Source organism: Cyprinodon variegatus, unplaced genomic scaffold, assembly GCF_000732505.1.
Source record: "Cyprinodon variegatus isolate N-32 unplaced genomic scaffold, C_variegatus-1.0 Scaffold719, whole genome shotgun sequence".
Classification (NCBI taxonomy): domain Eukaryota; kingdom Metazoa; phylum Chordata; class Actinopteri; order Cyprinodontiformes; family Cyprinodontidae; genus Cyprinodon; species Cyprinodon variegatus.
In genome coordinates, this window is record NW_015151172.1 from 193,648 (window position 1) to 206,112 (window position 12,465).

The 12,465-nt window shown below is 39.2% G+C and overlaps 1 protein-coding gene across 4 annotated transcripts in view; it reads right to left on the bottom strand.

Moving 5' to 3' along the window:
* The window catches only part of hdac5 (histone deacetylase 5), an 86,682-nt gene that overhangs the window by 4,861 nt on the left and 69,356 nt on the right, over window positions 1–12,465 (bottom strand). For 3 of the 4 annotated variants that reach the window (XM_015395022.1, XM_015395021.1, XM_015395019.1), the window contains 11 exons: window positions 8,877–8,991; window positions 6,908–7,041; window positions 6,663–6,783; window positions 6,164–6,213; window positions 5,974–6,081; window positions 5,827–5,882; window positions 5,629–5,716; window positions 3,123–3,242; window positions 2,876–2,973; window positions 1,343–1,461; window positions 1,087–1,220 (listed from right to left, as the gene is read on the bottom strand). In XM_015395022.1, coding sequence (XP_015250508.1) covers window positions 1,087–1,220; window positions 1,343–1,461; window positions 2,876–2,973; window positions 3,123–3,242; window positions 5,629–5,716; window positions 5,827–5,882; window positions 5,974–6,081; window positions 6,164–6,213; window positions 6,663–6,783; window positions 6,908–7,041; window positions 8,877–8,991 — 1,143 coding nt within the window. The remainder of the gene's footprint in view (window positions 1–1,086; window positions 1,221–1,342; window positions 1,462–2,875; window positions 2,974–3,122; window positions 3,243–5,628; window positions 5,717–5,826; window positions 5,883–5,973; window positions 6,082–6,163; window positions 6,214–6,662; window positions 6,784–6,907; window positions 7,042–8,876; window positions 8,992–12,465) is intronic. The other variant, XM_015395020.1, reaches the window with a different exon arrangement.

Sequence of the window (12,465 nt, forward strand, 5' to 3'; positions counted from 1 at the left end):
GACTCTGACAGCGAAGAAGGGGATATTGGCATGTCTGATTTAGCGCAGCTGTTTAATTCAGAAACAGAGGATGATGACTTTGATGGGTTCGATTAATACTTTGTAATAAATACATGAATACAGCACAGTCATACTCAGTTTTGCTCCCGCTCTATTTTTAAATAAGCAGTAGAGCTATTTAAAGGTAGTAGAGGACATGTACCTGTATATAAAAAACGCGCCCTATAGTCCGGTGCGCGTGTGTGATAAGGCGCACATAACTGAGACTGCGCCTTTTAGTACGGTGCGCCTTATGATCGTGAAAATACGGTATAACAAATGGCTATTGTATAAGGCAGGGGTCTTCAACGTGTTCCAGGCCAAGGACCCCCAAACTGATGGCGAGATGGAGTGGGGATCCCCTCATTATATATTTTGTATGAAATTGTGTTCTATTAAACTGGTCCTATAGTCACTCTATTACAGATGGAGTCATGTAACAAAATGAATTTCACTCCGGGATTATTAAAGTATTTCTGATTCTGATTCCTCGTTGATGGAACAGGTGTTGTGAATGAAACGGTGCCCAGCTTGAAAGAGCTCCTGTACACTGTGTGTGTGTATAAAAAAAAAAGAGCTCCTGTGTGTCGCTGACTAATCTTCTGCCTCCATTTATCTGTTTACTACAGTGTGTCGAATCCATGTTAATGTGTATTTAACGAAATTTCAATTAGTGGAAAAAAATTGCAGGTCGGAATATAAAAAAATTTGATAAAAAAGTCAACCAAAACTTTTACGACCCCCATGCAGTACCTCTGCGGACCCCCTAGGGTTCGCGGACCCCCTGTTGAAGACCTCCGGTATAAAGGCTCGAACTCAACGCTATTCCTGACATTTTGAATCGAAAAAGCTTCCTGGATGGGAAGCAAATTTCTTTCAACTTGGAAATAAGTCTATTGGATTCTTTTTGCATTTCTTTGCCCTGCTATGACCTGGATGACTGAGGATGCTTCATCTGCATACTTCTGACGCCTTTTACTGTTGCAAACTTATAAAACATCTTGTCCTACATTCCTTCATAACTTCTGTGTTCAGTTCATCTTTTACCAGATCTCCGAGGAGTGCAGAAACGCAGGCCTCTGAAGCGTCACAGATAGCAGTGAGGTCATGACCGCCTTCCAGTGCCATTACAACTCGCCCTCCTGCCAGTCCCATTAGCAGCTGCGTCAGCTTACCGAAACCTGCAAACATGTATAGTACAGCTAATCGATAGCAAGGCTTAAACTAGTGCTAACTCATGTTTGGAAAGGACAATAGACCAAAACAATCATTGTTGTTAGATTGCTAAACAGTCTGCACTCACATTGTGCAGAAACATTGTAGCCCCCCAGAGGAGATTGATGACCTTCCACTGCATCAAAGCCTGCCGACACCAGGACCACATCGGGACTGAACTGCTGGGCGATGGGCATTACCACACTCCTACACAAACACAAAACAGGCATTAGAACCAGAGGCCACCATGCCAGTAAACAGGCTTACAATTTGTAATGTAAAATATCTTCACTTATTGAATTAAGTTGCTTAAAAAAATGAACTGTCAACAATATTCAAATCAAATGAGATAAACCTGCTGCTGTTGACATTTAATCTTTCTGTATGACTGGACTACATGTCCTTTAGAGGGAGGTGGGGAAGATGATATTTGCTATAAGAAGTTTTTGATTATACATTGCTTATACGTAGCACTGCTGCCTTGCAGCAACAATGTTCAGTGTGTGTGTTTGATACGCAGCACAGGGTCTTTCTGCATGGAGTTTGCCTGTTCTCGCTGAGCATGTGTGGATTCTCTCCAGGTACTCCGGCTTCCTCCCACAGTCCAAAAGCATGACTGTTAGGTTAATAGGCTTCTCTAAATTCTCCTTTGTCCTGTTTGTCTCTGTGTTGTCCTGTGATTGACTGGCGACCTGTCCTGGGTGGACACCGCCTCTTCCCGTACACAGCTGGAGATAGGTAGCAGCACCCCTCGTGACCCTGCTTGGAATAAGTCTCTCTTTCCTTCCATCTGTTTGTTTTTCTCAGCCAGATGATCCCCTCTGGAGTTCTGACAATTGGCTTACTTCTTTCCGTATTGCCTGGATTTTGGCTTCCAGCCCTCTCTTCCATGGTGGACATTGTCTTCAGTGGATGCTCTTGACTTTACCTTGGCCAAGCAACTGAAGGATCACTAATGCTGTAGTGTTTATCAGTTCATTGGGTTCTGTGACACTTGCAGAATTCACATCATCCAGGAGAACATCTGGTAGCACCTTCCTTAACTTTGCTATCAGAGTAGAAAAGTTATCATCTGAGCCTGATACCCAATATCAGGGGGATTGATCTTGCCATGGAGCTGGCTTCTTATAACCTTCCTTACTCATTGGAGGTATTTGGCTGTAGCCACTTTCATTATCACTTCTTCCAGGTTGCCATTTGCTTGTGGGATTCCGAGGCACTTGTAACTGTCATCAATGTCTGCTATTGTTCCTACGCGGAGTGAGAGCCCCTATGTGTGGATTACCTTCCCCTTAGTCACCATCCAACCACACAAGAGTTTATATATTATATATATAAATATAAGCTCCCAGGCCTCTGGTTGAGGAACCGAGCTTGGAGGAAAAAGAGAGACCGCTTTGGACCAGTAGTTTAAGAAGTCAAGACTAAAGACAAGGTCACTTTAATCCCTAATCCTTCATCAGAACTCAACAAATATGATCAGGCAAATATCATAACTGCTTTTATAGCTTTTGTGTTTAAGGGGAACTCTAACTAAATGTTAGAGTCTAAATGTCTACTTTGACACAAACAGCTTTTACTCTGAGGATTATGAGCAGTTTACTGCAAGGCTAAACTTTACCTGAAGGCAGTGAGGTACTCCACATCACCCATAGGAGGCTCCACCCCTCCAGTCCATGCTATGTTTACATTAAATCCAACTCCTGCTGCTGAGCCTACCTGCAAACAGATATAGGCAATTCATTAAAAGGTAGTAGGTTTATTGTGAAGTGTCTTTGATAGCCTTTTTTATATTGGCAGCTGTGTTTAAACTCAACAAACTTTCGCATTTCTTTCATTTTATACATAAAAAGTGAATGACTACATACCTCCTCTGGTGCTCCACTGCCAGGAAAGAAGTTTCCATCATCGTACCGATGCAGAGATATGTAGAGAACATTTGGATCATTGTAGAAGGCCTGCTGGGTGCCGTTGCCATGGTGAATGTCCTGCAATCACAGTTCATATTGGGATCGGTGGTTAAGGCATTGAGATGCTTGGATACATGTACAATAAACAATGGTGTTTTTCCCCTGGTATAATGTCACCTGAGTGACAAGCAGTGGTGCGACAGCAGCCACCACAACTCTATGTCCACAGCCAGAAGTCAAATAATTAGAAATTTTCCCAAACATTTGCATCATGATTTCCTAACATATATAAAATGTTTAACTCTGCCCTCCTTAAACTAGACCCCCTTCTCCACATTTATTACTCAAGAAGTATAAATCCTACTGTTTAAAAACACGTTTGTAGAATTTAGAGGATAAATATAACCTTTTTACTCAAGTGAAAGTGTAAAAGTGAAATCTTTAAAACTACTTAAAGTAAAAGAAGTAAAAGTAATGCAGGAAATAATGTTAAGGACAGAACTTTACTGCTCTAACCTTGTTTTTTCAACCATTCTGCATGATAATTCCTTATGCTTAATTTTCGCAGTTGCTATGTGGTGAACAACCACATACCAAAATAATAACCACAAAATACCAACAGGCCATAATGAAAAGGAGCTTAAATGACACAAAACTAATGAGTCTATTTTTAAAACATAAGGAGTAGAAAGAGATAATTGCAGAAAAAAAAGTAAGGTGTAGAAGTAAAAGGTTGTCTAAAATATAATTACTCAAGTGAAGTATAGATAGCCCAAATTGTTACTAAAGTAAGGTAACAAAGTATTTTTTTATTCAGTTACTTGATGCCCCTGTTTCACTTAAGCACATAATATAAGACTTCATATAAAGTAAACCAAAGGAGTTGTGGGTGGATGTGTCATTGGGGCATTGAATGTGCCTTTTAGAAACCAGTATCAAAAAACAAGTGGCAATTTGATTTTAGTTTTAAAATCCAGTAACTGAAATGAAAAAGCTGTTTCTCTTATTTTGTGTCAAAAAAAGGATGTGGAAAACATAAAAAAATACTTTGTTTAGTAAATCATAATTTGGCGAACACATCCAGTTATAAAATTAGTACCCTTTTACTTCTCTGTTTATGCTTTTAAATAACTCAGTTTTTTTATCGAAGTAGAAAAAAGACTCAAATAATAAATAAAAAATTAGATTCAGAATATTATGTCACAGAAATAAATATATATATATTTTAAGTAAAAATTTCAGTTTTAAAATAAAATAGCCACTTGTTTTTGTTTATTAATATATCCGTTTTCAAAAAGAAAATTAAATGATCAAAGAAAAGCCACATGAATAATATTCTGTATCATCGTGACCTTTTCCTGCAGTGCACAGATATTACTCTTAGCTTTTATATTTTAAGCTGTATTACGCAGTATGGAGTTGGGCGTCATAGAAGCAGAGCAGGCCTTTGCTTTACATTATTGGCCTAAAGTTTAAACCTTTTGTGCTGGTGGATGTTAGACTGTTTAGCTCTCCTGTTTAATATTGTAGGGGATTTCAATGGACCAGCCTATTCTAGGACCAGCCTATGGTCAGAGGCGTTTCTATAATTCCTTTTTTGTGTTTTTCTTTGAAGGAAAAGTCTGGTCATATTCAGAATTCAAACTTCTGAAAGTACATTAATTATGAAATTTTTACATACTGTTCCTTAAAGCATTTTTAAGTGTTTTTAACTAGGGGTAATTTTCATGTGAATGTGCTTTACTGTAGACATCCATGTTTTTCAATGAACACTACTGCCACCTACTGGTTTATGACGTCACGGTGCGGTATCGGCTGTTGATCAAGTCCCAGTGCTGTATCTGGTGTTTGTCACAACGCGCTATTATCCAAGTCATCTTGAAAACATTCTTCTTCCAAATGTTGACTACATATTATGTGTTTTTTTTTTCTGGCCAGAAGTTCGATGGCAAATCCTCCCTCTTCAATCCAACACGAACACGTCCATGGAGGATCAAGTATCGGAAAAGTGAAATAACTCGTTCTTTTTCACTATTATCCGATGTATTCCAACATCCATGCATTTCAATGGTCATCTGGAAATCTTCAATAATTGTTGTTGATTGCAGATGTGTCTAGTAGTTCCCATTGATTTTGCTTGTAAAGCGGGGAGAATGGCGCTAGGCTTACCGCACCGTGACGTCACTGCTGGAAGATGGCAGGAGGGAGGTGTTACTGTATTTAGGCAAAAATGGCCGCTCCCGGACACAGTGATCGTGTCGAAAATAGTTTTTATTTTTTTAACGCTAAATTAATTAAATAACCGCAAACTTTCTTGTTTTAGCTATAGATAATGATCCATTGGTTATCCCTTGGTGACCTTCCCTTTAAATTATTGACTGATTGTTTTTCAATAAAGTACTTTATAATGGGAGCTTTAAGCACAAAATAAACTGAATGTTGTTTGTGTTTTTGTGCTCCTTACCCAGTCCACAATCAGGATCTTTTCCACTCCAAGCTTCTGCTGCAGCAGCTTGGCAGTGATGGCTACTGAGTTGAAGAAACAAAACCCCCTATGTGCCCACAAACACAAAGAAGAATGCAGATCTGTCAGGATATACACATACAGAACTAGTAAAACACGCAGATCTCACAATTAAAATGAAAAGGTGAAGGTACTGACATGGCTGTGGATTCCTCAGCATGGTGACCAGGTGGACGCACGACTGCAAAGCCGTTCTAGTGGAAAAACAACACATTTAAGAGTAAAGGATCAGAGTGAAGGCGGGTGAGAGGGTGTTTTATACAGGGGAGAACTTTTTCATGTTACCTTTAGTTCCCCTGCAGCCACTTTAAAGGCCAGCTCAATAACTGAGCCGACTGCCATGCGGACTGCCGCTGATGAGTGCATTTCATTCCACACGGTGTCACTGTCCACCTAAAGAGGGCAGCACCGAGTTTATGTTTGGACCAAAGCTGTTATAGAGCTCAGATAATTCCACTTCTATAGAGAATCTTACCCCTATCCCCCCACAGGGAAGAACAGCATACATCTTCTGGCTGATAGGACCTGAAAAGCAACACAAACTATAAAATAGTCACCACGGACAAATTTCGAGACAAAAGTTCCTAGAAGATGAAGAATAACAGAATTAAAAGATGAACAAAACTAAATTACTTTTTATAATTAATGCTTATAAAGACCAGAGGTCAGAAACCTTTTTGAAACTTAGAGCTGCTTCATGTCAGACGACAGGCTACCACCGGTGACCGTAGAAGAGTCAGAGTTCATTTAAACTTCATGTAAAATAAACATATTTTTGCAAAATGTTTTTAAATTATTTTCAAATCTATATAAATGCAAGTATGATTAAAAGCAAAAACAACAAAATAAAATTTCCTAGGTGAGTCATGCTATTTTTAGAATAGCCTCTTGTGCTTCATGTGTAGGGACTACTTGATGCCCAGAGCATCTTGTTGTTGACCCTGCTGTAGGTGTAGACTGAGAAAGACAATTACCCAAAAGCTTTTTGTGGTCCAGTTTGTGACGATTGAGCGGGCTAGTTCCATACAGCAAGGTATGGAACTCTGAATGGACCGACTGGATCTCATCTAGAGACGCTTTTCTCCCACGAATCCTCTGCTCACATACAGGCCAAGAGAACGCGAAGAAGAGAAGAGAAGCTTGGTTACATACAACACGTTCTCTCTTTTAAGTTCAAAGATTTAAATCCAAATGTTTTTTCTTGCACTATTGTCTGTACCTCACAGCGACTCAGTAAACCAGTCTCCTGCAGTCTGGACCAGATGCTTTGGACCCTCCCAGCATGCTCAGGGTGGATGTGAGCGTTACCACACACACACTGATGTTTCAGCATTAGGCTATCATATACCAATCCTGTAAAGAGACAAAGCAAGTAATCGCTCTTAAATGTGCATCATGTGTGGAAACATGTTTTCAAAAAGTTCATTTAATAAGATCCTTTATGTTCTCCACAATTTACTAACTGTTCAAGGTGATAATTTTGTTAAAAACAAACTGATAAAAACCTGATATTGTTAAACATAAACAGTTTATTTTTAGAAAACAAAAAGAGTGTCTGACATTAAATCAGGAATTCTTAGCTTTTTTTTAACTTTAGTTCCTCAGATGTGTTGTAGATATTCATGAATACTTTTTAAATAAAAGGATAATGTGTATAATTATTCCGTCTCTCAGCTGCTCTGCCTTCTCTATGCATCTGCTTCAACTCAGCTCTTTAGACTGGCTCTTCTAGTTGCTTATCATTTTTCCCACTGGGCCTCAGTGTACAAGCTTTTTGATTCTTATAGTTCTCCATCAGAGCCATATGTTCCTTTGACATCGATCTGCTCATGTTTGGCTCCAAGTTTTTTCCTTAATAAACAATTTTAACTAACCATTCTGGTGTCTTAATCCTGTTTGGGGATTTATTCCGCTGCTACCCAAAAAAAAAATCATATTTTTATATAATCTAATAATCCCAGAGGGAAAATACTTCTCTGCATTTAACCCATCCCCCTGGGGAGCAGTGGGCTGCCACTGTGCGGCGCCCGGTGAGCAGTGTGGGGTTAAGGGTCTTGCTAAGGGACCCAGAGTGACAGTCTGTGGGAGTGGGGGATCAAACTCACACACTCAGGATTCAAAGCCCTATGCCCTAACCACTAGACCACCACTCCTATCAATATATCAGGTCCCATATCTACTCGATTTTATTTTCTGATAAAAACCTTCTTAGAACCTTCTTCAACATACTAATCAACCTATGCCGTTTTCAATATTATTTTTTAGGAAATGTTGATTTATAGGTCAGGAAAGCTGATGAATATTTATTTGATATTCTGATACCTGCTTGTAAAAAAAAGTAGTCACAAGACGTTGGTCGGCCCCCAACCCACAATACAAGAGTGGATATTGTAAATTACATTTATCTTATGAAAAGGGTCACCTTCTGCCTCCAACTTCAAAAAAACATTCACTAAGAGGTGGGCCAAGTGGGTTAAATATGCTGGTCTTGAAAAGACCGAAGTACAGAATGGATGACCATGCAAAGCTTGTTTATTTTTTTTATTTTTTTTTTTTTATTTGAAAGTTTTGTAGTGTCTAAGGATTAATATATTACTGTATCTCTCATACTTTACTTCAAAACTGCTTGGTAGACACCTTATTTATTTTTTGGCTTTTTCGTGTAGGCCTATCTTTCTCAGTTTGTTCAAAGTTGATGTAATTTATTTAACTTTGTATATTATTCCATAATTTTGTACAGACAAAAAATAATTGTGAGTGGTGGTAGTAACATTGTACGCTCCCTGAAAGTAACTACCACTGTATTGTAATGCTCTCACAAAATGAAAAAAAAAAAAATTCTTAAACAATAGTTTTCTTTTTCATAAACAACGTGCTGTGTCTTATTGGGGAGCTCCAATATTTAACAGCCAATATAGTAAAAACTCAAATGTCAAAAAGACACACAAATATCAAAGAGGCTCACTTTTTTTGTATGTTTACTTTTATAAATAATAACTAAGAGATCAGAACAAAATTAACTATTACAAACAATGTAATCGTAACCAAAGAAATGAAACATAGCTCCTTGTTGCTAGGAAACAAGGCAGAGACTTTCAAGAGGTGGACTAATACCATCCCACTCTCATTTAATCAGAAAGCAGATGTTTATCCTTTAACAGAGCTCAATAAATAAGCAGGAGCCTAACCGGTGGTGAAGAGGTGTTTGATGGGATTGACAGCGGATGCAGGGGACGACTTGGCTCTTCCCAGAGGTCTGTGGGGCAGCGAGGACGAAAACACACTCAGATGCTGCAAAGACTGCTGGGAAAAAGAGGGAGAGGTATTCTGATTCACTGCAGGATGATTCACAAATCAGTCCATTCATTGCAGAGGAGGAGGTGTGTTTGTGCGTGTGGTTTAATAGGAGCTAAAAAAAATAAAAAAGGGGGTTCATAATACAAAATTGCTGCAAAACACACACATAAACAAACACTAATATAAAAACTATAGTTTCATTCATAAAAAGAGAATCTGCAGAATAGGTAGAAACTGAGGACATTTCTGCCACACCAGCCTCACCGAATCCTTCTTTTCAACAACTACCTCACAACCCCTGTGTGTTTGGGTGTGTGTGTGTGTGTGTGTGTGTGTGTGTGTGTGTGGAGGGGGGGGCTGTGTGCGGGATTTCAGGGATGCGCTGAGCACTTCAGTCGCACGCATACGCCGATTCTGAAGTGGCTATATATAGGGAGGTGTTGCTGAGCTCCCTGCTGCGCATTGGGTGACTCATCATGCGTGGGTGGACACTCAACACACACACTTTTAGACATACAGACACACATACACAGCGGTGAGTCCAGTGGTTGAGTCATCGCACGGTGATGTCACTGCAGCATCAACTATTGTGTATGTGTTTCTGGATAAAGTTGAAGAAATGTGATCAAGTGTAACTGCATACATCTTCTTATATATACCTTATACCTTAATTATGTACTTTCCAGTGCTTTGCCATGTTCTTATGCTTTGCCATAAGAAGAAACTTGAATAAAGCTTAAGCTCAATCAGATTGGGTCACGTTGAATGAGTGCTCTCGGTTGACTTTAAGCCAACTGGGCCAGTGAATATTTATTGAAATATTCCACCGTAGCTCTGATGGTGGTTTTGTTGCCTTGCTGTAAAATGTATGCCCACCCCAGCTTTGCAAATATTGCTCTGTGCTTAGACAAAATGATCTCCATATACTGATTCCATGTCTCTATTGAAGAAAATGAATCGCAACAGCATCATGCTACTGCCACTGCCTGCATGTTTGTAGGTCAAAAAGCACCTACTGTGTCCATTATATGGCTTACAGCAAACTATTCCAAAGAATAGCTTTATATACGCTCAGACTAAATGATGTAAATATCCTGCTGGTGGATACTAGTGACTAATTCAGAGTGCAGCATCCCCCTTCCAATCAACTCTGAAGGTCCTGCTTTTTTGAATAGAAGCATTCCTAAAAACAATTCCAAAAATACGATGATTCTATTTGGGCATAAAAAAAAGCATGTCAACAATCCAACCACATTTATTTTGGAATTTATTAAAGTATAGAAGGGAAATAATTACTACAAAAGCATATTTGTCAGCAAAACAAGAGCATAAAACTATGCCGGGTTATTAAGGCTATTATTGGGTGTTTGTATTTGTTTATCATAAGGATGATAAACAAATGGAGGGGAAAGGACTTCAGAAAGGACTCAGTGTTAGCTGTTCTCTTAAAGGGGAACGCCATTTTTTTTTTACATTTGGCCCTTGATTTTACGTTATTACATCATGTTCTACTCACCCATATGAGTTTTGTGTCATTTGGAGCCGTTCCGAAGATATTCCGTTAGGTGATATCCAAGTAACATAGGAAGACGTTACTTGGATATAACCTAACGGAATATCTTCACAGCAAATTGTGAAAAAGCTCTTTCAACAGGTGCATCTGATATAGGAAATGTGAGGAATTTAATTGCACCAAGTGCTAAATTCTGAAAGCAGCGGTTTCCTCCAGCAACTTTAAAAGATTCCTCTTCCAACCAACGCATTGATCGTCAGCCCGAAGTTTATCGCACCAGATCCACCTGCTGCTGAAACTAGCACTGGCAGACGACATTAGCTAATCAGTGGTGGATAAAGGTCAGGAAGGCTTTGCTATGAACCAGCAATGATGAATGATTGGTGGACGTGTGTTTTAATAGCTTAACTCAAAAACTGCCGATCTGAATCTGAACCAGACCATATTATCTCCACCCATCCAAAGCAACTTTTTTCCCTCATTAAAAATGAAAACCACCCATCTGGGCAGTAAACCACCCAATCTGGCAACATTGACGAGAACTCTATTTTCTTTTGGATAAGATTTTCTTTTTTTCTGCTGGTTTTTGCTTGTGATGTTGAATGCTGTGAAACCGGAAAGAATTTGACTGATATTTACTTGTTATAAAGCGTAACCAGAGCAACCACAGCAAGTTGATTAATTACACCCTGGAGCAGCTATTTAGCATCTTTAAAGCTCAAATATTACATCAATTACTTCCTCAAGTACAAGCTGAGTTGAAGAGGAGGCACCAGGGATGCAGAGCAGGAGCAAGGAGAAGAGAGAGCAACATTTGACCCATTTCTTCCATCAATCATCAAGAAAAGATCAATGTAAGATCTTAAGGAAACAAGTTAGAAGCCCTCCAAGACCTAGCGAGGACCCAGCCAGAATATTAGTAATGCAGTATTAAGTGTTTTACTGAAACATGGCTGCGGGTTTATATCTCGGAGCTCTGTGAGATTCTACAGCACCTCTTATATCTCATCGTCGTCACTGGAATTGACCCAGGAGACAGTTCAAGAGATGTGGAAGACCTCCTGCCTTGTTCCAGTGCCAAAGATGACTCGGTGACTAATAACATCCCACATCAGGAAAGTCCCAGAGAGGCTTCTGTTGGTTCACCTCACCAAGAAACAAACTAGACAGGAGACACAACTGTTTAGAAATCTACAAGAAGGAACAGAGCAGACTACTTCCTAAGGAAGCTTAGATCCTTTGGAGTTTAAAACAAGATGCTACATATCTTCTATAAGTCTATTGTGGACAGTCTTATCTCTTCCTCCATCATCTACTAGGGTAACAGAGCAAATTACTTTAAAAAACATTAACAGGCTAATTAAAAAGACCAGTTCTGTTCAAGAAACTCCTCTAGAAGCTCAGGAGATGATTTCACATAGAATAATTATTCATAAAGTCAAAAAGCTCATGGACAACTGTGAGCATTCTCTTGAGAAGATTTATAAACAGCAAGATGTCCTCAGTCAGAGGCTTCTCAAGATCCGGTGCAAGCCAGACTGATACAGAAAATTCTTCCTGCCTACAGCTATCAACACATAGAACACCTGGTAAAAACAACCAATGAGTTACTGCAACATTTACCTTTGGGATTAGTAAAGTATTTTTGAATTTAATTTCATTGAATCTTTAAATTAAAGTTAGATGTTCCCAGACATTTAGCAGGAATCGTTTCCTGCTTTTCTCTTAAATCAAAGTAAGAAAAGAAACATCCAATATTAGTCTCAAGTAAAACCTAATAGGAGGAGCTCAAACTCTTTTTATTAGTTTTATATTTATTGTTGGGATCTGGAGGTTTGTCCACTTTCTCCACCAGAGGGCGCACGAGATCTCCTGGAGCATGAGCCGACCACACCACCTGTCTCTCATCTGCTCATCAGGAGATCTGTACTTAAGGAGGCGGAGGGCTTCACTCCAGTGCCAGAGTG